The following is a 26,503-nucleotide window of genomic DNA, read 5'->3' as shown; positions in this document are numbered from 1 at the left end:
GCCAGATGGATTGCCTTGTACTGTTTGCGTTTCCATCACAACGGGATAGATTGGATTCACATATTTCGCCCGTCAAATTATTTGTCATTTATCTCGCCCAAACAGTGGTTCTAAATCTCTGTAAACAGCTGATGATAAAGCTTAGTCATGCTGTCATGAAAATTTCATCTGTTGACCTTTTGAATAGTTTTGGTCGACATTTATACATGAAATGTGTACTACAAAGGCCATTATGTTAACAAAAACAGTTCCACTCCACGGAACATCTTATCTTCCCCTAAACAGACTGCGTAAAGCAAGAGAAAGAATGGAAAACTAAAACTTGTGGTGTATACTCATTTAGAATGACCCAAAATATAACACAAGCCTGTCTCCTGTGCACTTTAGGTCGAAGCCCATCCGCTGTGTCCCGAAAGAACTCAGGCGATAATCCCCGCATGCTGATGACAGAAAATCCGAGACGCCTGAAGAACCTTCTCGACCAAAATAGTTGAACTTATGTTCTCCATTCACCGTATCGACCGAAATGCCAGCAAAATGAAGTCCGAAAAAATAATCCAGTCAAAACCGAGCATATGTAAAGTTAACGTGAAAGATAAAGATAAAGATACAGTGAGATGTTTTGACTATCCAAGACTGGTGAGATTTTCATCTGCTTGAGTAGTTCGAAAACATTTAGCGAAAAAGAAGCCTTAAGTAAGTAGCAGTGGAGCACCAGAGTGAGTTTTGTCTTACAATTTACAAGGATACCTGTATGTCAGGCCCACTCAATGTGGTTTAGTTCTCACCGGGTAGGTGTCTGGTGCAACCTGAACAGAAGATATGCAAGATATGACGTAAAACTAAAAAGTAGCTCTGCTTTACAGCTTTGATTAAGTATAATGTGAAAATAGCTATCTATGGGACCGTTTTGATCTATCAAAGCCAGACAGTACGGTAAAAAAATCTGGCGAGTTGCCGTCAACTGCTTGTAATAGCTACCGGATGGCCGTTGACTGTTTTGGTCTTCAGCACGCCATTCTCTTCCACCTCAATAGTTTCTACACCATCTTGAACAGTGCGCCTCGTCGTGACACATTTACCGTTCTCAAATCGACTGGATGTTGATCGGAACGTGCCTTTGATTTGGGTTCCGGGCCGATTACTGGACCCAAACGTTATGACAGTGGTTGAATGACCACTATGCGGAGATACCTTGTATGTGAACGAATGTCCCACTCCCGTGCGAATCGGATGCGATGTTCGCTTTGGGTTGCTGGAAACCTGTTTTTCCTGTTCCACCGAACGTTTAGGGCTCGTGTTACTCTGAGTCCGCAACAATTGCGTTGATTCGGCGAAAGCATTCATCATGTTGACATGTTTCGCAAAAAATTCCCTGAAAACTACTTCGGGATCACGGAAAGCAAAGCCAAATTCATGGAATGGGAAGAAAAAGTCGCCATCATCGAACAAACCACTGTGAAGGCCAGTGCCTGATCCCATCGTTCTCCTTCTGCGAATCTGAGCACCACGGGACTGACTTCTTGGGTGCATTCGAGTTCCTTTAAGGCCCTCTCTCCCGTATCGATCATAGATTGCACGTTTCTCGGCATCTGAAAGCACTTCGTAAGCAGCACTGATTTCTTTAAACCGTTTTTCAGCTTCACCGGAATCCCCTAAGTTCTTATCTGGGTGCCATTTCAGTGCCAGTTGACGATAAGCCCGCCGAATATCTTCCTCCGTAGCATTTCTCTCCAGTCCTAGAATTTTGTAGTAGCAGGAATTAGTGCTCATTGGGTTGTTTGGAAGGTTCCACCTCAACGCCTTTTCGTGACAAAGTTTGCGCCTCCAATTCCTCTAGGATCTGGTCTTCATCGGTTTATCGGAGCTAAAATAAGAAAGATAATATGGCTTTCTTGTCAGTGGTTATCAGTGGGAAGCGTATCTATAGGGAGCCTATGGTATTTAATTTCGTCTTTGGATACACGTAATAGAGCCGGCATGGTGCAGCATGCTCACTTGCTTAAAAAACACAAACGAGAGATTCAGCTGTGTTCCAGGTGACTCTCCCGTCAAAACCGAATTGGCATGTAAATGAGTGTATATCACTAATTTCGTGCAATTTGGGTCCAAGTAGAACATGAGATTGATGAAAATTTTGGAACTGCACCTGCCTGATGAGCCCCAAAGAGTGTGAAAGCGGTCGCGGAATGTAGATGTGTTTCAGCAACCTTACAAGTAGTATATTACGTCTATATGAAATAGAGTCTCATGTCGTCGTCAAACAATAAATCAAAAGGAATGCTGATCGTAACAAAAACGACTAATTCTTACTTCATTTTCAGAAATTATTGATATAACGTTTTATTTCACATACTGCCTACGCCGAAACCCGTTGTTAATCACCGTCACAGGAAGATATCTCCTGTCTGGGAAGTTGGGATTGGGGATATCCAAGATTTGGCTTCATCGTCTGTCATAGGACAGCCAGAGAAAGACAAATAAGTCAGTAAAGTTGAAAACTGTCTGAAAATAAGGCCAGATATCCGATCCTGCAATAAGTTGTGGTTCCAGCTGTCATGCTTGATGCGTATCCAAAATATTTAGCTGAAATTTAACGTTTTGGGTTTATAGTCCATGGGGAGTAGATCCCGTGTCCGCAGCTTATGGAACAAACATATATGAGTACACACCAATAGAGTATCTAGATAAGTAGGCCACAATGTTATGTGGAGTATACGTACAGTGTAGGTTACTTGAAAATAGTAAAGACTACTGGGAACGGTTGTTTTGTTCTACGCCGTCAGGCTTTGTGTGGCCGGAGACTCATAAAGCCGTTTTCGTTGATACTAGTCAAGATGTACCTAAGAGATTGAAGAAACTTTCGTAACTTTCGAAAGCATTGTGTGGAGCGTAAAAGCATGTGTTTTGAAGCATGATGCCGCTGTGATTACAAAACGGCTGAGGCCCGTCAAAATTCTTCACAGCCAAAACAACTTCTTCAGAGATCAGACGTTAAATCTGACTTGATAATATACTCAATGTGTAAGCCAATTGTCAGTCTGACCTTACAAACCATCCACTATTGGTAAATTTTGGACAGACTTCAGGTTTTAGCTGGGATCCCTGGAGCTAGTAACAAGGTGTATCATCCGGTGCGTTGACGTACAGTGCAAATATTGTTCCGTTACTACCTTTCGTGTGATCAACATAACCAGAGCTTCTAAGCGATAGATGGTTTAATCTAATCGGACTCCTATTTTTCGCTTGTTCCTGTCTGAAATCGGGCAATTTGGAGGTATCATACCTCCTCGTGCATCCGTCAACTTACGTGAAATAATCTAGCTTAACCATTTGACCTAGTTTCAATCTAACATGTAACAACTTATCATACATGAAAGTCCAAAACCGGATTTGAGTTAGCAAGGCATCAGTAAAGTGGGAATGAACAGAACACAATCACAACAGTCTGTTAGCAAGAATTGGTTATGGTATCAACACGTAATTTAGTTCCTTTGACCGCTATGGAAACCGTTGTTTTTGGTCAGTTGATCTGTATGCGTTCAATACACCAAATAAGAGAAATCAGAAACAGCGAGTTCATTCAGTATCGTGAACAGAATCTGCTACGTGTGTCTGAAAGGGCAGTGCGCTGGTGAATAACATAGATCTCATCAAAACAGCCTACAAGTATGTAGCTGATTCAGCCAGCTGCACGTTGGAGAGTTTCATTCTGATTTCGCACACGGTTGTCTCCAGCTTGTTTTGAAGTCAGAACAATCTAGGCCCGTACATACCATGTCACGTGGATCTGAAATCTTTTTGTATTTAGCGCATGCAGCTGACGACAACCAATGGTGGTCGATCACACTGACATATTTAAGCGTGTGTTTGTTGTCAAAGAGCTTTCGACTAGGAAATGAATGTGCGCTGATTTCCGGCTGGCGCTGCATGGAATGTTTGTGTTTCAAACTGAAAATCAGGTGACCTGTTGCCTACCGACCGCCCAACTCGATGATCTAGGGTGCAGGGCGGTATCATATGTTATGAAGCCTGAGAGCAAAACAGTGTGTCGTCTGGTCTAGAGCCGTCTAGTCGGCTTTGTTCATAAAATCAACTATAGTTTATACTAGACGGCTCGTGATGCTTTGTTCATAAAATCAACTATAGTTTATGTTAATTAATAAAACAAACTATTTTTCTGCTGCTTATAAACCCATTATCAAACGGTTTAAATGAATAACCATGTAAAATGTGGAGTTCAATAGACCTCTTAGATGTTCAACATGTTCGAGGCAATGCTGATGATCCTCCACCCAAGACTGCCAAAAGATTACTAAACATGTCAAAGTCGTCAGTTGAGGAGGGAGGCATTGATCAAGTAGTTGATGCGTCACATGACTTGGCCAAGTTACCATTCTGAATATGAATTATTACGAAACAGTGTCCAACTAAGTTTTAGGAAAAGTTTCTTTCGACAAATTAAGCTTTTTCGGTTAATACCACTTCTGAGCTTATCTCCAGGGGAACCTCAAGTCATTTATGCAATACTGTGTTTTCATGGTATTGCTATTCACCACCCTTTGTAAGCATCATTGGATTTTGACCGGTGCTCCCTGCTGACTGGTCAACTCCCGGATCAGCTCCGCTGTATTTGGAGCCGGCCGATCGATGTTGGAAGTTATCGATTCCCTTATGCTAACATTGCTGAGCATTGGTGACTGGGTAATCAAAGCCCAAGTTCAACTGCAGTGAAAGCGAGGTAGAAGCTCCTAAAATCCATATCACTATTGGTCAACGGTGTTTTCATCTTGCGGGGCGCGCGTTTCACGTCAAGTTCTGCACTACGCCCACACAAACAAACATGGATCTTCTATTCAAACAACTGAGATGTCTATTTCAGGCCTTCGCTTATCGATCTGCACTCTTTAGTCAGACAGTCTGTGAGCCAAATAGTAGCTGGCCCCTCTTAAAACCATTCTACGAGACAAATAAATATAATTCCCTAGAGATATGATGCAATTTGTTCCATCCTGAAACCCTCGAAACCAGAAATTTCCAGCAAATAAGACGAGAGTCTTCATTCGCCAACTCTTCACTTTCCTTTTTTAAATCATGCAGACAGGTCTCTGGCTTCGTCTGAAACCACAGAGCACGAGCCCAGACATTTAGCATCTAATCCGGATGCAGTAGCTAATGATGTTTACGGTGTTGGTGTTGCATCAATTTTCAGGGCTGAAGGCACTCCGGTGGCCTGCATTCCGGTAAACCGAAGCCTGTGTTCTGGTTGGCTGACCAGCTTACTTGAGCCCGATGCAAAGCAAGATGGAGGAAAATGTTTAGTTGCGTTCTCAACATACGTTCTGGCAGACTGCAATCTAGTGACAGAGATATACACATTCAACAGGAATTTTTTCGAGTCGGTTTGGTCATGCAGGCAATTAGGTTCCGAAGCTAGGAGTGATTAGGTGTCACTGCTGACCATACAGATGGTAACGTCTGCCATCTTGGACTCCAGTTGGTCTGAATTTATATTCGTGCAAGAGCTATATCTTTCATCGGTGGTGAAGTAGGTAAACGGTTCTTTTGAATAGACATTTTTTGAATAGACGTTATTATACCGTTGCCATCATAGCGACTGTCCTGAAGGCTTACCTTAGATTACAGTCGGCATTTAAAGCTTTCAGACCAAAAATTCCTAGCTTATTTATCATACCAGCCTAATTTTGGTGACCAGAAGGACAACCGAATTCTACTTCAAAAAATTTATCGAAGTGTTTAACAGTACTGATTGACGGACTCCCATCGATGTTATTGCAAGAGCACGTATAAGTACTTTTGTGGTCATAACAACGCCTCACTTTAAAACGTGGATAAATGTAACAGAAACAGAAGACTCAAAAAATGGTACAATGCATTTTTAGTTTGGTTGCTGTCACGATGCTAAACATGAATTACACCTTGTTTCTAAACGTTGACACCCTAAAGTTTACCTCTAAAAGTGTGCCGGAAATGACGAACTTGAACAGTTGATAATTTGTCCTCGTTCTTCACTGTTTTGGTTAAATAGAAGCTGTTGCACTATCGATACTGTGAAGTTCTATGCAAATAACCTTATGGGTGCAACATAAATGCCGATTTGCAAAGCAACTTTTATAGGCAAATGAATGGTGCAGTGCCATGTTGCGCGTATGGAAGCCTGAGGAAAATTAGGTCACCATTCTCTTATGAAAGTAACTGCTGTTCACAGGAACACAAAAGACTGTGCCTCGGAACAGTCCATCAATTAGATCACAAGATTGTGGCATGGTCGTGAAATTTTAAGCTTTAGGAGAAAAACTAGTGAAGAAGATGAAGTGACAGGCTACCTGTCCTGTAAACGGAATGCGGCCTCATGGATTGAAGGGAACAAAATTAAATTTTGCATGCAGCCATTTAAGTGTTGTAGAGTGAAATGCATTTCTAGCCGCAGAATTTTAATTAACCTCAACGATCTGGACTAGGGAAGTCAGAATCCGATAACCGGCTTTATTCTATACAACTTTGGTGAAAACTAGCTGACTGGTAGACTACAGGGCGCAGAAAAGTGGTATGAAGCATGCGAGTTTTAACAGCCACAACCCGCATTCTAGGTGAAGCTGTGCGACCATACTCCAAAGGTCACGGATGTGTGATATCTGTGATATCGCCCAGTCCAATGAATCTCCATATAGGAACAGTCAAATTCAAATATCATATTAGCAAGCAAATCCAATGACTTACCACCTTGTGAACGATATCATAATTTGACAGTTTATTTCGCCTGTTTTATAACTTAAACCACGTTTTTTATGGAGACTTTAACCACTTTCCCCTCGGTGTTTATCTAGTTAAAACTTCTCTTTCTTCAGAAGAATGTGCATGTTCCAAGATCACCAGATGCACCTTCACCCACTTTGATAATAGTATACTAAATTTCCAGTCATCTCCTGTTCGTATTCGTGGCTTTACCACTTAACGCAACTGCAGAGGTTGGAGCCAACGTACATTTAGTCCTTAAAGAGTGCAATTGCAGAGGGCCCGCCCAACTTACTACGAGCTTTGAATTAGGCAAAGCCGGAAAACTGCGATAAGACCTAAGTAGCTTGCTGACACGCTATCCAACTCCCATATGCTGTAAGCAGTGTTTTGTGGATCACTAAACTAACAAATAGCATTGTAATAATGAATATTATAGTGCTATAATAGTAATATAAATATCAACGAGTTCGAAGGATCTGGACAGAGAAACACTAACAAACAGGCGTAAAATTGGACAGATAATCAGCGACTAGCATTCATTATCGATTGGCAACTACAAGGTCGGTTTTTGATTCGCACGCTCCCGTTTACATTCACCGCACAAATATGTGGGATACAGCCTACACAAATATTACCCAGCCCTAGCATTTCATCGATATCGTGTAAAAGACTGTTTTTCCAAGTCAACGGTAAACGCCTTAACCCACAAATTATCCAAACGTATCATGTTTAAAACAGTTTCTGATCTTCTTGCAACAGTTGACTGTAGTCATAAGGTTTCTGAATGGACACCTGTCTATCCCAGAGCGTTGCGTTCTGTTTTGGACCTGTTTCTCGTTCTTCGAAGCAGCAGAGTTTTGTACTAATCCTGAGTTTTATAAAGGTTGGCCAACTCACGGGAGATTAGATGCGAAAGTCGGACGTCTATGGTCAAAGTACACCACATGGTCACCTATCCTACAGCCGTTTGCAAATGAAATACAGAAAATTGGTCCCCTAATTTCTTAACAAAAAAATATTCAGCATGAGGGCCTCAGAAGAATTTACCCGCCAAAAAGGTCATTACCCTTGGAGAAAACTACTGTCCCGCTTGGAGTTTCGTGGCAACCTGGTGGCCTCTATTACTTGCCAAAGACCTTCGAAGGTTCACCTCTGCCCCATGGAGGACATGGTTGCAGTGCAACCTTGTATACGGTAAGGAGGTTATATGACTGTCGTATCATCAAAAAAACAGAGGACGGTAACCGTTTTACATAGGCATCGGCGCAACTAGTTCGCAATATCAATTGTTCCTACCAACCCCTCCAGGCGCATAACACTCACCATTTTGGAATTACTCATCAAATCTTCCGTATTTTACACCGAAGTGATCAACCCAAAGTCATGAAACCAGTTACCAAGGTTCAACAGGGAAGGCCTTGGTTGCGATAAATTTGTCTGAATAATATCACCTAAAGCTTGTGAAGACATCGTGTAAATTGAAGCAATCTGTTTTTACCTAAAACCACCCGACGTGTCATTGAATTTTCAGTGAGTGCTTCAAAGCACAGGTGAGTTGATAATGGACGTTTCTGCACATCCACACCCCCATAGCTATACAATACACAGTGAGATGCAGTATACCATATTCTTAACAGACAACGGTTACCACATGTACTTCTAATCAAAAAATTTGTCCTAGTCATGGCTTTTCGTTGTCATAGGTGACGGTGAAGTATAGACGATCAATTATAATGTCACTGCTTTCGGTCTTTGAGAGGTAAATAAAGAGCAGCAAGCTGCGACCTGTATCATAGGTCATTTACAACTGTCGTTCGGAGTGGTCAGCGGATCCCTAACAGTATTTGCAACCATTAATGACATATTGTTACCAATTTTAAGTGGTCTAAATACCAACAAAGGAATTCGCCGGCAGTATTTTTGTGATGTAGCGAAATTGGTGTATTCCAGTCTGTAACTAGGAATCTGTGGGACTATACACAGATATATACTTTGCCATCCTCACTGAAGCTGAATTCTGTTTATTGGGAATTAACTTCGGTTTTCCTCAACATCGCCAGCATTTTTGTCGCTAACATTACCAGCATCAGCAGCAGTGACTTACAAAACAGGAAAGAACACTTTCCCGTAAAATGAAAACAGAAGGGCTCGATGCTCAAGATTAAGAAGCTAAATGCCATCCTGGCAGGTCCATCGGAAAACCTTAAATAAGAACTATCACTGAGATCATTCGATAACCTTTACTTGTAGTCCTTCCGGTCAATCACCATAGCCGTTATAATAAAATCGGCTTGTAGAAGACATAATTTAGCAACAGTTTCCTTGTCTTGTCAAAATACCTTCTCAGGCCTCCACTGAAAACTACATTGTCCCTTTTTCCAGCTCAACCATAGCCCCAAAACAATACCTCAGCACAAAAACAAGCGTTGTATGAGTGGCACAACAGCCCACTTGATTATTACTGGACTCCTTGTAGAACTATTGACTCTCCAACTTTTAACTAGCCGTCCGTTAGTTTCTGCACTCATATAAGTTCTCTCGTCTGATTACCTGAGAATCACACACGGGGGAAACAATGCCTGCTCATCTTTACTGTCCATTAGTTGGGTTGTTTTATAATGAATATATGGATGGGAATTCTATTTACTTCTGTAAAATCCGTATGATTAAATGTTACGATGTGTTAGTGCTAACCCGCTGTAACATACACTTATTTACATTCCTGTTGGCGACCCAGTTCCCAACCTATACGGTACTGTCAATCAGCTCGTAAGGTCTGTCGGTATGCTATGCGTAGTCAAGTCGATACTGCTTATCAAAAAGCACGCAATGAGCTAACCAGTAAGCAACACACCGTTAACTTGGTTTCATCACCCCTTCACTGAAGAAGTTGTGTAGTACAAGTAAATTCGTAAACTTCTGTCTCAAGACACCAAAACGTGCCACTGGAATGTGTATTCATTGCGATCTGAATGATAAGTTATCAGCAGGAGTTGCTCCCAAAAATGTGTCGGTAGGATAGTGAGTGCATGAATATAAGCAATCCCCACATTTGATGTATACGCGTGCATTTGGCTGGATGACGCTTGGTTCCTGAAGGGTCATGATGCCAAAAACGAATCTGTCACTTGACCAGTTATAGTTTACATCAAATGAACTTCTGGCCATATCCTAAAAGCGGTTATTGATCAACATCACTACAAGCAAAATACAGCCAACCGTACTCAAATGATCTGAAAGTCTTAAGTTCCAATAGGCGCGTCAAAACATCTGGCTTGATCACCTGAGAACATTTTCCTCATTACACAGCATATAAGCTTACACACGAAACACAGGAAGTAGAACACCAAACCAGTGTGTTTCTGAAACCACCGACTGTGAATGCGGCAACATTAGCCAGTTTATTAACCTAATATTCGCTCGGGGCAAAGAGGTCACGTAGGGCTAGGCAATAAATAACTGTCTCACCAACACGGTCCTTGAAGAAAACATACTTCCCAGTACATTACTCTATTACAAATACAATGTCAGAAGTGGATGGTGACCCGTGTTCACTCTGAAGCCACCAAAAAAACGCACAGAATGAAGCGGTTTCGATCACAACCTCCCTCCTGCAAAAAACAAGCACTAGCAAAAGCGAAACGCGAAAACCACAGAAGTATGGTTCAATGGAACCTACCTAAGCTGAACTGACTCATGCAACCATATAAAGAGAGACCCTAACAATGTAGTGTGAACATCCTGGTCCGAAACCCCTTTTGCCTGTTCGGTATACCCATGATGATTACTGAGTGCCGTGCTGTCTGGCTGAAATAGCATATTCTTGAATCTAGTCATGCCGGTAAGTGGTAACACTAACTGCCCCAACTTTCTGGATGTCATGAATACTAATTATAACTGTCGGGTCTTCACTCCGTGAGCTGTGTTGAGTTGAAAATGAACAGTAAGCCTTTCGGGCTTAGAAAGACGATGGCCGACACTAGTGTGGCCACCAGACGCGTTCTGAGGGAACGCGTTTCAGCGGTTCTGAACAAGGAGAGAAGTGTTTCCAGTTGAAAGAACTTTAAGTTCATTGTCAGCTGGCTTGAACATTTGAGGTTGATAAAAAGGCTGAATTTTGAACGAAAATTGAATATTTCCAATCGGTGGTCATAAAAAGAAGCTGTCTAACTAGCTTTCAAATTGTTCTCATTTCGCATAAGCAAAAGTTCTCATAAATTGCATTCTCTGAATTTTCACTAGGTTCATTCCAATGGGACGTTAGGGTATGTGAAAGTAGTCTGAAGTATAAGTTCGCTAACTTTTCGACTTTACTGCTTCTAAGCCTTAGTTGTGCCAACCTCTCCCTCGCCTGCAAGTGGACATATTTTTAGCTGAACTTGCACCATTGCGAATGCGGATTGCAAGCAAACTAATGAAACCTGACAACTAAGGGATTTGGTTTAGGTTTTCAACCCTTTGTCAGGAAAATCCAATACAGATACAGTGGACTCAAATTTCGCAATCGAGTGTGTAATGATCGACACGGTGAAAAGATCTTTGATGATGGAGCCATATTTGATGAACCATGTTTGGTTTCGTAACCACGAAGTGCAGCGGTGGCGCTTTTACCATGGGAATAATAGAGTTCACAATTTCAATGCTCGTACTGACTTCCGTCGTAAGCAAAAAAATGCTAAAACTTAGACAAAAACCCTCCTCTATATGGCTACTTATAGTGGAAGATATAATTAACTTTAGTTTAATTAACTACGTTTATTTAACCAATTAAATTTTGCGTTTATTATGAGACGCCCTGTATGTATACCTGGTAGGTATATACACGATGCTTTGCAAAACACCCGTACTAGGGATGATTTCGTTCCCATTGAGGTTCTCCACTTGGGTTTTACACCGTTCCTCTGGTGTGCAACAAATGCCTTCGTCGCAGCCCTTATGTTGGTTTTGGGGACATTATTTTCAAAGTACTGTATAGTTACCAAACGCCGGTAGAACAATGTAACCCTAGAAATCACAACTTGTGTCAATGCAATGAAAATTTGGTATGTGAAATGAGGGGCGGATAACCACATGCGAAAATTTTGTTACCGCTTGAAGCACCTGACCTATCAAGTGCTAATTTTTGAAGCAAATCACTTCTGCTCTCACGTACAGCGTAATTTTTGTTCGCCAAGTTCTAGTCGTTCACAGTTTCGTTATCGTCAACGATAACAACAAAAATTCCGTCGTCAGCAACAACTCACTATTCACCACTAACCGTTCTGCCCCATCACTTAGTATTTACGATGGCCTTTTATTGCAGGAAGTAAGGAGATTTGTAATGAAAATCATCATTTTCCCCTCATTCCTCGAGAAGTTTGTACCCTTCTCATTGTTCCTCCGGGCTGTTCCATTCGGAAGGCTTCATGCTTTTTGGTCGCTTCAAATCCAAGAATCCAAGTTAAATAATTCGTGAAAGTTTGGTGGTGATTTGGACAAACGGTTAACCCTCAGTAAGTTGCAACTGTCGGAAATAAGCCAAGAAGGCCGTGAGTTTGTTTTTACACTCCCCTTCAGAGCACGACCGGTTTTGTCCCTCCTGGGGTCCATCATTTCAGGATGTTGCCCTAGTTTCTGTCAACTTACATACAAATCGGTCTCGACGGGAGATTCTCCTGGAACCCAGATGAACCTCCTGTTTATGTTGCTTATTATTATATACAATGTATTGCGATATCTCAACGATCGTACCAACTGAAACATGATACCACGTGCTGCAGTACATTCAGTTGCTTAAGGACAGCATAAGCAAGATATTCACCCGAGTTCCAGATGGGTTTCCCGTCAAAACCAAATTGGTATGCAGATGAATGCATAGGCCAAAAGCCAGTACGCTGTCTCAAATTATTTAATGTGGACAGAACTGACGACGGCCTTACAAATGCAGACAAGTGCAGTCATTTAATGCGGATTATTTGCAAAATACGAAAACTCACTTAAAATGAATGACTGCTACGTGTTTGTAGCTTTGTGAGTTACAAAAGTTTGCAAGATATAAGTTGATGCGTCAGGACTGTACTGTTCTAGGTTAATACCTTTGTGCCATTTCATCAAAACTTATGGTAGGACTATAAGAATCACCTAGATTATTTTCATTTCATATGTGCACCATCAAAGGAATTTGTGAGGCAAAATTTAGACGCAGCGTGTCGCCAATGAAAGACTGGCATTCTGCACCTGGTCCACAAACATGTGACTTTGTCGAACCAAAGGATCCGTTGGTCGTTATGAATTGCATTTGGCGTCGAATATTGAGGGCAACTATCTCGACGGATAAAGAGATAGTGCGTCACATGCAGTTTTAAGAAAACTAAAATTAAGTGTACTTCCTTCAAGACATCTTAATGTTTTAAACGAGTTTGTTCTGACTGGGTGCAAAACATCCATAGTCGCCAGCTGAAGGCCCTCTGCTTCACGTGACGAAATCACAGTCAGACACAACTTCACATTCTCCACAATTTTTACTGCGACATCTATTTCAGTCTTAGGCAACGTATATTGTTGTCTCGGTATAGATTGTTCTTACATGAAAACTGCGGGTTCTTTTAAAAAATATCACTTTATCTAAATTTGTAGTACTCTGTACGTAAAGTGAAACTTGTACCAGAATGGGTTTCAATCCCGGGACGATTCATTATTCATTTGGTTATCAATTTTTTCATGCGTTGATTTATTCACTCTGCAATCCTCATGCAGTACACACTGACGGTATTGTAGATGAAATGTTTACTATGTCAACAAACTTGATCTGGAGTTCGTGATTCTAGTCAGTAAGTGCCTCTGTTCTTCACGCTAATGGCCATTTAGGCCCGAATATTTCCGAATTCCTAACCATTTGAGCGGCAAAAAATACCTTACAAAAGCCTGCATCTTACAAAATTACTAGTGTGTATATTCAAAAAACTCTAGTGATCCTTCAAGGTATATCAAGATTTTTTGAGACGCAGAAAGATCACGCTGTTAACCAAATAATATTTTGCTGTAGGTTTACCTACAGAGTTGACAGTTATGTTTAGTCGCTGTTGACAGGCACTTGAGGTCACCGTAAGATTATCACGTGGTTACCAGGTAATTATCGTCTAGCAGAAGAGTGCTCTTATTTCATCAATGCGAAAGAAAGTTGACACGAAGAAACATCTTGTTTGCCTAAAGATGTTATGCATTACTTTTGTTTCTTTGAAACGGCAAGCCCCTTCTAGTGTGTTCAGAACACAGAGCAAGCATTGGTAGAATGGTTCTCGTGAAGTTTCAGATAGGCCAATACAAAGAAGAAAGGCATCTGTGAATGGGTAATTCGTTCTTACGGAGGCTATTTATTCATCCGTATGAGACTCGGTCATCAAATTATGAATGGAAATAAATCAACGTTCAGTACATAACGATTTGTTTTCATATAACTGCCGAGTTGATCTGTGTTTTCCCAAAAAATAGTTAAGGGGGAACTAATTGGATTTTACCGACGGTAAAATGAGGATAAATAACTAGAATAAGTCATCATTGTTAGTTCCTTGAACCAATAAGGTAAAGCCTTATATCCATATGTTGATAGACAACAAACCCCTATATCGTAGGAACAGTGGTTTGTCTAGTGCCAAACACTTAGAACGCCAATTTGAATTGATCAGAAACCAAATCAGATAGATAACCACCAGTGCGTCCTTGATATCGGTAATCCTTGAAATTCAAAACACGCAAAAGCGCAAGGAAAATGAGCTGTAGCTTAGTATGATACCTAGTTTATTGAAAATCCAGTTTTGGACCCGAACTACGGACTTTCTGGTGGCCTAGATCCGAACCTTCCAGCAAGCTATGATCAGCCTTGAACTGTTTTATATTATTCGACCAGTTTTCAGGCAAAGGGTACACTGCGATAATTGAGTTCACCGTGAGGTTCGTAGTTATACATGAAATTTGTTAGGAATTTTTTGTGAAGTTTTCTTTCATCACAACAACTCTTGCTGAGCTGTGTAAGCAAAAAGTTGGAAGCAGTCGCTGTTACGTACCAATGCTAAGTTGCTTCATTAAACATTCCATTGCTGTATCATCAATGGGGTCACATTTTCACGTTTAGCTATTCAGAGACAACCACATAATGAGTTGTGGTGTCCTTCTGGGCTGGTTACATAAAGCTATGAGTGTTATGCATCAAGCTGTAATTGCTAATAATCAATTAGGAAGAAATCTCACTGCTGCTTCTGCTTGCTTGAGAGGACTGTTGTTGATGTCTGGTAGTTTAAAACCTGATTCAGATAACATAAAGTTGACACATATCGTGTGATTTGATATCAAGATTTAGACTAGTTATTTGGATTTCTGGTGGTTTTATACAATAGTCTCTGGAAAGTACCGGGTCGATTAGTAGTTTTAATTCACTGCTTTTACACGACTCGACTTGCTCTCTCTTTATGAAATTGAAAGAATGACAAACAAAACCTAATCTTCAAGCAAAATTTGTCACTTTTAAAGCAAACTTGATCATGCTCTGTACTATCCCTTTCCAAATACTGGTTGTTTACTGATTGCCGCAGGTGAATTCGCGTTTAGCACACCATGTGATATCTGGCACAAACAGTCTTGGAGTCTGTTCGACAACGTGCCGAAATTCATTTAAAAGAAGTATGGATCCATACCTCACGTGCGTTGAACACCCGCCTCACCGAAAGGTGGCATTCCTTTATGAATCACTGAACTTTTTCAGGATACGCGATCTAACAAGGGGAAGTTTCTAGCTCCTAAAAATAACCAAATCCAAAATTTGTTTATCTGAGAAGTGTTAGGATCGAATTGCATCTTCAATCACAATATTTTTAAACACTGTTTCCTTTAATTCTATTCCAACAAACGAACAAATCACTAACGCAAACTTATATCCATTCAGATGTTGTTTACTTGCCTCTGGTATGGAAGAATGCATCCTAATCGGTAAACCTGGTCCAGATCGATGGAATTCCATAGTGTACGCACTGTGCTTGGTATTTTGATCAATGTATAAACGCTCCCTCTGACTAGTTCCCGTCGAATATAGTTTTTTTTGTGATTTCACCTCTAAACTCAAAGTAGTTTATAAGGCTGCTTCCTTCGTTGACAAACAAACTGATTTTTCAGCAGCTCTAAATGTAACTAGTAAAAAGCACATGAGCTGCAAATTACACCAATTACTATCGACACAGTTCGTGACTCATTATAATCTAACCTTCGAGTTTATGACTAGGATTTTGTAAAAACCCAGTTGAGTAGCGTGCAGTAAATGCGCAAAATCTGGACTTTAGACTGTCAACATACCTTGTGAGTTCTACCTCCAAACATACTGAGTTGATATACAGCAGCACCACTGACTTGATTTCTCAAGAAGCCTGAGCAACACTTTCAGACGTGCTTGATCAAACAGAATTTTCTAAAATCTCTCAAGTGTAGCGCATAACTATCTGCCCCGTAACATGTTTTGATGTGCTTCCTGTGGATGAGATTTCTATCAGCGACAAATGATACATCAAACGATGAAAACAATACGGAATAATCTGCAACTGGCTCCATTATTCAGCGGTGTACGTGGACTAATGGAGTGACTCCTTCGTGTGAAGTTCCCAGGTGCATATTTTAGTTCCTCGGTGAACATCAGTCCTACGTTTGATTTTGTCTATTAGTTAAATGGCAAACATCGATCAAATACTACCATTTATATCTTTATAAATTTGGCTACCAGAAGCGTCCGAAAACATGGTGTCATAATGTGAGGTTGTACGCAGCTAGACAATTTGAAGAATAAAAATGCCTTTCGGTTTTATAATGGTTCAACAATGCGTGAATAACCTACCGGTCAACGAGGGTGCCAAGAGCAAAGTGAAAAGAGACTACCCAAAACGATGAAAAAGAAGAGCACTTTCGCCAACTCATAAAAATAGGTTCAACAAACACTTCGCTTGAGGTGGCCAAAGCAGTTAAGAAACTTCGCATATGAGGCTAGAGCAGCTGTAGTTTTTTTCAGTCTTCGTGTGAAGCAAGACCTCACAATGTTTGTATACCATTACAACTTTCCATATTTAAAAAAAACAGTTGTGCCATTCATAGGAAGGATCTGTATGGAGTCCTGGTAAAAAAAACTTTGAGTTCAGCAGCAGTGCTATATGATGCTTAGCTATGCATTTTGTTTGTGACAGATCATCAGAGTGATTGGGTTTGGTTCAAAAGCTAGATAAAGAAAAAACGGCTTCAGATCACTGGATATATAAACGTATTAACTGACCTAATGAGGAACCAATGGGGTTTTTACTTAAATAGCAGGGAAATCGAAGAAGCTAAATAAAGATTTTTTCTTGGGCAGGACACTACTCAATTTGTAACAAAGTGTCTTCGGCCAAGCTGATCAGCACTATAGTGAGCGGAATATTTTGACTACCTCCATTGACAACAGCTGTATGCAAACTATGACGAATTCAATCCTTCATTACACTGTAGTAGCAGTGTAAACTTCTCAATCAGTCACCCACAACTCCAAGTGATAGGGAGTATGTACAAAAAAGGTACCTTAAACAACCACGGCCCTAGCACGAACAAAGAAAAACGAGATACCCAATTCCTAACAAAGGAACTCTACAAGACAAGTAAGCGTATGATCGCGGTGCTCTAAGTGGGAACCAGCATTGACAGATCAATTGATTGAGGTATGTTTGCGCTGGAGCGCAGGGAATCCCATAACCTTCGATATCCTATGAGTTATGACAGTAACTGGAACAAATGTGGTCTGAAAATTAGTGGGTTATAGAACAAAACGACTGATAGTTTTTGGTTAAGCGGTACTTCCAAGAGGATTATCTACCATGCAAATTGAAGCAGAGTCAAAGTATAAGACGATCACGTCACCTAAGAGTTTTTGGAGGCGGGTCAATGTCACTGTCTAGCGTGGGAAGACAGCGCTTAAGTAGCGCTTAAATAGCTTTGCATTATCTGTGAGGTATGTGTAGGGCCTTGCACAATGTTCCGTAAATGAGTCAGCTAAGACAGCCGCGTTTTAATGATCTTGATGCTTGTGCTCAAATTCAGGCATATTATACTGACCAAAACCTTTGAAATATTTCTAGGTTATAAACTGGCTTTCCATTCAGTTCTCGTCACCACTTCCAGTCTCATTTTTGAATATCTTTTTTAGTCATCCAAAATGCCGCGCATTATTTCTATACCATCTGTAGGAAGCAAGCTAATGTTTTTGCTATGATCAGTCCCCTAAACCCAGACCTGGCCGAAATCTTTGTGGCCAAACATCTGAGTCAGCTGATATACAAGAATTATCGCCGTGTGAAACATTAGTTGGTGAAAAATTTCCCACATTAACTGCATCTGTTAAATGTTTTTGTCACTTTTCTTCAGAGCATTTTATCCACATATAAACTGGAAGATGACACTAACTACATACACTGTCTGAAAGCCCTTCTGGAACGATGATTACGGAATTTATCAATCGAATAATTATGACTAAAGAGACTGAAGGCAAACTGAAAAAGATATCGCGTATTCAACTTAAGATACATAAAGGGTGACATAATTCATATACCTTTTTGTTGGGCCACAAGATTAGTCTTAAGATTCTACCCGAATAACTTTCTCGGCTGATAACCCATCCATTTTGTCTCATCCGCGACCTTCAGTTGAAAATCCCATCCACAGACACCAAAGTGCCAAACGCCAAAGGGTATTTAACCGGTTGAAGGTCAGAAAAGCAAAAAAGACACGTAAGTTCAGAGGGTTGCTTTTCACGCCACTGTGCTCCATTTAGCCTATGGAAACTAGTCAATGATCTGCTTACTATTGAAGCATAGTAAGTTTGTCAGATTGGCTCTCGAATTTGACAACGCATTTCCATTGGAAAATGTCGAATTTTGAATTAGAAAAAGAGTGGTGATAGCGGAAAACAACTGTTGCGGTAGTGGACGAAATCAGTTAAACAAACAACACAGTTGTTCACAGCTCTAAAGCCCTGGCAATCAGGTGCTTCAGACATTGCGCCAACAAAGCAAAGAACTTTAGACAATTGGAATCATGTAAGTAGCATCGTAACCACGGGATAAGATAAAGGCCACCGTCATCAGTGACGCAGCTGATGGGCTTTATTAACCTATTGGCTGCGAGACTATTAGGTCAATGAATGTGTGTAGGTTAAAAACTGATTAGTATTTAAGGTCGGCGACATCGTTTGTTGTGCAACCTGGACGTGCAACCTCATCACAACCTTAAGATCAACCCAAAATTCACAAGGTAAATGTTCCCATAATAGAAACAGTGATTAACGTAGGTTAAAGACCTCATGAGAGAGCCGACAAGCCACCAGCATATATTCAAAATTTGCACGGCTTCAGCGAAGAGATGTCTGAGTTTCCGATGGAGCTGAACAACTTGATGTACACTAATGTTTCTTATGCGGGTGCTCTTGGAGTAGCAAACTGGATCGCTACTGGCAGAAAACACCAAAGGAAATAACAAAATTTTTCCTAGACTAAAAAACCTATTGGCATCAAAATATGCTTAAACCTCAGTCACCTCGTTTTTGAGTCCGTAAAACAAACAAAAGAACAGCGTCCAGAGATCTGATCCCAAAAATCTCCTATTTTGACTAATATGCTTGTAGAAGTCTTTAAACAGAATTCTTTAGCTAGATTCAAGCGTCCACCTAGGATGAGTTATCACTGCTCAGATGACCTGTTCATCGTGGTCAGTCAAAATAAAGTTAAGGAATTTCACCAACATCTTGAAACTCCGGATCCTTAAAATAACTCTTCCATTGGGATGAAGCCCATTGGGATTACAGTGGTCCTCTCTGTTGCATCACGCACAAGAATGCCGAAAAGCACAAATTACTGTTTATCAAAACCCGACAGGCATAGACGCATTTTGAAACTCCTCGTTCGATGTCAGCATATTGTAGTACGGCTCCGTTTAGTCAAATGACCATCGTGCGGGGATGAAGTCAACCAAAAAGGAGCACAAATTGATAATTCAAGAGAGCTGCCACGCAGCGGGTCTAAGTGGCAACCAAGGCAAATATACTTTCAACATAAAACGATACAAGAACTGACTTGAAAGGGCATCTCAGTGGTGTCAATACGGCCGTAAGGTCGTATTTGTGCACCACCTCCTAGTTGACCGGACTGGGAATTGTGTGGAAAAAAACAAAATTTACCTCTTTCGCGAAGGGTTGCATACGTTAGACGGTTATTAAGTGGGAGTTAAAAACCTGTCAGTGACAAAAAGTGCACTGAAAGCCAAACACACAATAGATTTCAAAAATTTGGAAGTTTTAGGACAGACAAGTTTTCGGTATAGTGACTGGTTTTTGAAGCGTTGAAAAGTCAAAATATTTTAGAATATATAGAATGCCGTGTATTCACTTGACCAGCTTCTAAAGAGCGAATTTAGATTAGCCGACATGATAGAAGATATACTTTGGTTATCAGAAGCACGTTTGTGCTGGTCATGTTATGATATACAGTGTGAAAGGAGAGTGGCTACTCCCAAAACAAATTTTGTGAGATTTTCGCACTTTTCCGGCTAAGTCCCAAGTAATTCTGTTCAAAAACGCTATAAATCCTGCAGGATAAGGCACGCAACCGATCCCAATGGCCCGCGCTCTGGCATTTCCCACCTGCCCCGCTAAAGTTCGTCTGTGGTTGTGCCATGATCATATACCGGGTGATCTTTGCAAAGAATCCTATCTTGCTGATGGTTCCTTACCTCAACGCGACGCTCAAATCTGTTCACACTGATATTTTTTGAAGTCTAATGGACCTTAGTCATATCAATTTAGATCGTTTTCGTTAATGACGTGGGGCCTTTTTCTTCTATCTACTATGAATCTCTTCGTTTTTTGCAACAGTCGAGCATAATTAGGTGACACTTGTGTGTTGCTTTTTTTGATGATGATCTGAATCTAAAATAAGAAGCTCGAGCAAGTTACTATACATTTAATCCCTCTAACCCCAGTCCCATTGTCCTATCCCATCAGATACAGGTTGACAAGATCTGTGAAAGGAGTCTAAGAATATTATTCAGATAAAGTGTTCTAGACCAAATGGTCAAGGTCTGGTATGATAGTTCTTTTCTTACCCAGCCGTTGTACGTGTTAGTCGTACACACTAACCATCGAAAATTTCTGACTGACACTGATGAAGTTGACTACTTGTTAGAAAGCTTACCGACTATTTTTCCGTCCGCCTAAGAAATGAGTAGAATACTAGCTTGTTCACTTGTACCGATAAAACTATTGGATTGACGATAAGATTTTGCTTAGCAACAAACATGCGGTTGTTTATCAAGCCTCTCTTATAATCAGAAGGTTCCCGTATTTGGACACGCTAGTCTCCCAAAATACCGACCGTAATATGTTTCCCTTTGTCTACCGAAATAAAAAATATATGTGCTTCAGGGGTCTATGCACAATACAGCCAAAATATGCCTTAGGTTGCACCCTTTTCCATACAGTCAAACAGATTTGAATCTCGGACATAGCTGGGAAGAAAATTGGATTGCCTAAAGATGTAATGTGGTCAAATAGCTACCAAGGTTTCTTCAGCGCAAATCGTCTTGCTTTAATTGATGAAATGAGACGAATGCATTTGCGCTAAAATTCCTCATAATGGTTTTCTACGTCCATTGTATTTTATTAAACAAGAGTCTTATTCCTGCGCAGGGTATATGCGCAGTTTTGCGCTCACGCTACCGCTGTTAACCTAAATTGGAGCACGAGTCACTGTGTTCGCTGAATTTTTAGAAGCTATAGTGATGAGTGCGTCAGAAGTGATACAGGGCCTAACTTTCAGGCAAAAAACATGTGCGCAAAAATCTCTGCGTTTCATCCGCTTAGCTCAACTTTGAAAGAATCTAAGGTCCAATTACCAGTTGCCGAACATCAAAGTGGCAGATGATACAGGGTCTTGTTTAGCTCAACTTGACGGTTCATTACATGAAACACATGGTTTCAAAAGTGAAGTTCCCAAAACCCTCCTCTGCATTGGTTAAATTTTACAGCCTATCCGCTGCTCTCAGAGAAACTCGAGATTTCTCCTAATGAAGCTCCAATCCTGGTAATTGGTTGGACTTAGTTATTTGTTAAACTTGTTTAAACCACGTCAGCTACACTTTTATGTGGGCACACTTCTTTATATGTTTTGCGGAAAGACGCGGCACACAGAATGAATTTATCCGGTAACTCTGTTAAAAATTTTGTTTCGCTTGCTCGTTCTTCGCCTATTCTTGTATTTTCTGAACCAACATCATTTTTACACTCTAGATTTTTACTCTCAAGGAGCACTTGTTGCTTTCTACGTTGATTTGTACTCATATCGTTTCACTGTATTAAGTAGCCTTGGCTTTGTTACCTAATTTTAAGTGTGGAAGATCTACAACACCTTGTAATTTACTGCCTAATGACCAAACAAAACTGGATGTTAAAGCGCCCCAGAGCCCTGGGATGTCAGCAAAAAACAGAAGGTTGTCTGTTTCGTGCGTTTTCCTAATAACTGGTTCCTTATTTGTCGTCCTGAAAGTTTGGCCTCTGCCATTTAGTATTCTGTTCTACGTCAAGTGCTTTGAGTAACTTGAGTATATTTTCTTGTTATTATTCTAACTGCTGAGCTTAGCAGAGGACTCGTTCGTTTGACTGAACTGACTAACTATCAGTAAGTTGAGTCACAAACATTTCGACATATTTTTACGTCACCGCTTGTCAGTACGTCAAGCTGCGCTTTTACACCACCTCTCAAAATGCCGATTTTGGGATCCCAGTCTCAGCACCTTTTTTTTATTTTAGCCAGCAAACTGCTAAGGGACAAAGTTCGGGGAAGTGCAGAGAAATCTTCAAAGGTGACACAGGACTTGCAGTCTTTGGTAACCATAATGACCCCACGTTTTGAATTACAGAATAGCAGTCCTTTAAAAAAACTCAACAGGCTTTGATACCCCACTGCATTTATTTTAATATGACAAAACGCAGGATTATTTTTGAAAAATTTTCCCTATCTTTTTGTAGACACTTGCGTGGTAATTGCAGCCATGATGTTAAACGGTTTGAAAACGTATTCCATTTGATTTATCGGCACAGAGTTTTCTCATACTTATGGGTTTAAACTGAAAGCAGGCGTCAAGTTTTGTGAAATTAATAAAAAAAACAGGGTATGAGCAAGTGAAAATTATTGAAGTGACCCGTTTTGTTTCTTTTTCGTTTGAAGCGAAGTATTTTTAACGTAACACAAGTTTTGGTGCACGGTGAGTATCAAGGATGTTCGACCTGGCATCAACGCCTATTCAAAATCCTCCAAGCACTCCGAACATCACTATATTTCGTGAAGACATTCATCTACCGTGTTGAATTTTGCATCTCAATGGTTCGATCGTGTCAACGAAAACAAGTTAAGCCTGAGCTTTTTTTGTTGACAGCGGTGGTTTGAACTTGATGTGGGCCTAGAGGAGGGTAAAAAGTAACAAACGGATGTAGATGGCTAGTCGTCTAGTGGCAAAAGTTCATAGTGTGCTCTCGCAGGCAGCTTCTTCAATAAAAAAGAGACTTCATCACCATGGTTACATTGGTGGCTCGCGATGTTTTGACGCAGGTCATTTGGGGTAGTTAGAGTGGGTAGTGCCAATCCAGGATGACCAAGTTTTTGGAAAGTTACAAAAGCAACAACGTGGTCGTTTTGCAGCTTTTGGCATGCCACAAAGCACGCTCAGCTGTCTGGTACTAAAGTGGGTTTGAAAAACACTTATCAGTCTTGTGGCTCTTTTTCGAAGATACTCTAGTAGCCCACTGTTTTGTTTGAGATTTTGGTATCGCCCGCAATCATTTACCCAACTGAAGGCTTACGATAAAATTTTTATTCTCATTCCACCACGAGCACTCAAGAGTAGAGCTTCTGATGCCTTCGGAATTTAGGCGGTACTCTTATGCCTCTCTGGGTGGCACACTGTAGACTCATCCGTGTTTTATCAGCCCAAGGTCAGAAAGTCTCCAATAATTTCGCCCTCAGGTCGAAGCTGAGTTGTTTCAATAAGTGGTTTCTCATCGAGTTGAAGAACAAATTATTTTGTGAACAAGCCAAAGGAGTAACAGTGGGAGAGGGCCTGATCCTTCAGTTTTAACCCGTTTTACAGGCAAGTATTGGAGAGCCGTCACTCTTAATCAAACCGGTGCACGGATGAAATTAAAGATATAATATTGCTGTTAAGCCGATCCTACATCGCTCTCTTTGATTGTCAAACGATAGACTTATTTTTCTTCTATGTTTGTCCTGAAGTCTTGATTTACGTTAGTATTGTCCTTTGTTGGCCCAACGAGACCTATGACCTACACATAGCGAAGACCACTGGAGACGCTCCGAAAGGAAGAATGTCGTTCGTAAATCTTCGCTTGTAGTGGTGTGCTTATGGGTGCCCCACTTTCCTTAGAACATCAGAAACTTCTGTTTATGCAAGAGGTCCCTGTACTGGTTTTGTTTGGTGGCCACTGTGAACCAGTGTGGCTTTTGTGACACCAGTTCGTAAATGAACAGAAGGTATCACAATCCTTCAAATCTGGGATTGTCCTCGAGAAATTTTCTCCTCTTTAATACATATATATCTTGGTAGAAGTCCAGAATAGGTTAATGAGTGCTGCGGTAGCTTCTTCCCTGAGACATACATCCCTTGGAGTCCGTTTATTGCAGCATGAAATGGTGTCCAGATATCTTGAACCCCACTGAGTGGTAAACTCGGTGTCAAGGGCTTGATACTCTCACAAGGGTTGGCGTTGGTTTTCTTAGACGTCCATCTTTGCACACTTCTGTTCCTAGATGCAGGTGGATATTAGACCTCAACGACCACTTGAGTTTTCCTTTAGTGTTTTCTTCCGTTCATCTTGATAGAACGCCCAACCTTAAATGGCGTTCACATCCTACCATGTTCTGTAGTGTGTAGCAATATGTAGTATATGGTCTTGTTTTTTGAAAATTTTCGAAGGTTCCTCGGCTTCTGTAGTAATCCTTCAATTTTGTAGTTCCAATAGTGTCTTACAAGCTTTTCCACCTCTTACACGCCCAGCCGCTGGGAAGCAGACCAACGGCCTCATACATGCAATTGTCCGGGTGCGTCTTGCCTGTAATTGCTAAATTTTCCTTGTGATTATCTTTGGGATCCAATGTAGGTGGTTCCTGATTTGCGGTAGAGTATTTCAAGATTTCCAGCTCATGGAACCCTCATTTCCAAATGTTAGCTCAAGACAGGTGGCAAACTCATTCACCACCGGCATTTTCGAGTTTATCCACGATACAATTTTGTCTACGCAGACCACTTCTAAATGAAAATACTACGAGCGTAACGGCCCTTTTAAAAGTGCATACGCGTACAATGCTAAACCGTAAAGCCTTTCGCGGCCTCACCTAATGCGAACAGCAGTTTCTCAGCAAAATAGTAGACTTGTTGTCTGTTGATTTCTTTGAATTCAGCAAGTGATTATGAGATTTCCAAGCGTCGGTTTGTCGCGCCCTGTTGGGGTGGATTAAACGATGAGGTAGTTTAGGTCCTGTCGTTGGAGGTCAAGAACTTGTATTAACCTCCCTCCCACCTATTGCTTGGCGCTGAGATCGTGCTTGTTCGTGATGGCTCTCTAGTAGTCAGATGCGGACGGACAAATAGCGTCTGCTATGAAATTGATTGTGTTGATGCGTAATCTTCAGCGAACAACTACTCGTATTCTTGTAATATGTAAGCAACGTGAAGTCGGTGAGATCTGATTTCACTGATGCGGAAAAAGATGCCCCTGTGTTCCGTCGGGATTATCCTGTTGATTTCATATCAGTCAAGTTCTAACCCCTAGTCCAAGCCTAATGGCGAAGTGCTTACGTGAAGCGTTTCCTTTTGAACATTTATTAGTTCATGAAATTTTACGTTTAATGTTATCCTATGGAAAACTCTACTGCGAGTTAGCAACAAAAGATGCATGTTACGAAAATCCGCGCTCACCCGCTCTCAAACCAAAGGTGTCATGAAGGTCAAATTTAGTTGCTCGGTTATTACTATTTCCAACCATGCATTAAAAGCACGGGACAAGTGAACTCACAGTTCAAAGTACATTGGTTCAGGTTGTTCATTAGGGTGTGGGGCTGTAAATGCACGAACAGGTGATTGATGTTTCTGATCCTAGGTTCCGTATCGGTCGGTAGATAGCACCGGGAAGAAAAGAAAACCCGGATAGAGGAGAGAACCTCGGCCTCACGTGTGTGTGCGCACGACGGGTTTGGTGACTATACATTATAAACAACTTCGTATGACACAATGTAAGTTGCCCCTCAGCAACAAGTCAACCAAACAGTATTATGAAATTAATGCATACATGAGACAACAAGTGCTTGGGTTTGGGTCAGAAAAAGTGAGTCAATAACATGGGTTCTCAAATACGCCATCACGTACACAAACCCGGTGGGCTGGAAGACTGTCAGCAAGTCATGTCCTCACACGCGCGTGTGAACATGCATACGCTTTCCCGTTCTGAGCTAAAGAACATATTTCGGGGATCTAAGAAACTTACCAAATTCTTCTTGTTCCCTCGGACCAAAAACCATTGGAATTTGGTTGCTCGCCAACGATACATGCGGACACAAGACACTATTCTTGACCTCACCCGGAGAAACATAAGTGTACTGTGCAAATACATGAGACATCGCCGCATTAACAATCCATCCGCGTTCTC

At 41.0% G+C, this 26,503-nt stretch overlaps 1 protein-coding gene across 1 annotated transcript; it reads right to left on the bottom strand.

Moving 5' to 3' along the window:
• Positions 1-960: 960 nt before the first annotated feature.
• T265_09505 (hypothetical protein) lies at positions 961-25,853 on the bottom strand (the record flags this gene model as incomplete). Its single annotated transcript, XM_009175593.1, has 2 exons — positions 961-1,773; positions 25,777-25,853. The coding sequence occupies one exon, from the start codon at positions 1,771-1,773 to the stop codon at positions 961-963; it is 813 nt and encodes a 270-aa protein (XP_009173857.1).
• Positions 25,854-26,503: the final 650 nt, after the last annotated feature.

This window comes from Opisthorchis viverrini, assembly GCF_000715545.1.
Source record: "Opisthorchis viverrini unplaced genomic scaffold opera_v5_280, whole genome shotgun sequence".
NCBI classification, from domain to species: Eukaryota; Metazoa; Platyhelminthes; class Trematoda; order Opisthorchiida; family Opisthorchiidae; genus Opisthorchis; species Opisthorchis viverrini.
The sequence above is the reverse complement of the archived record's forward strand: the minus strand, read 5'-3'. Positions and strand labels throughout refer to the sequence as shown.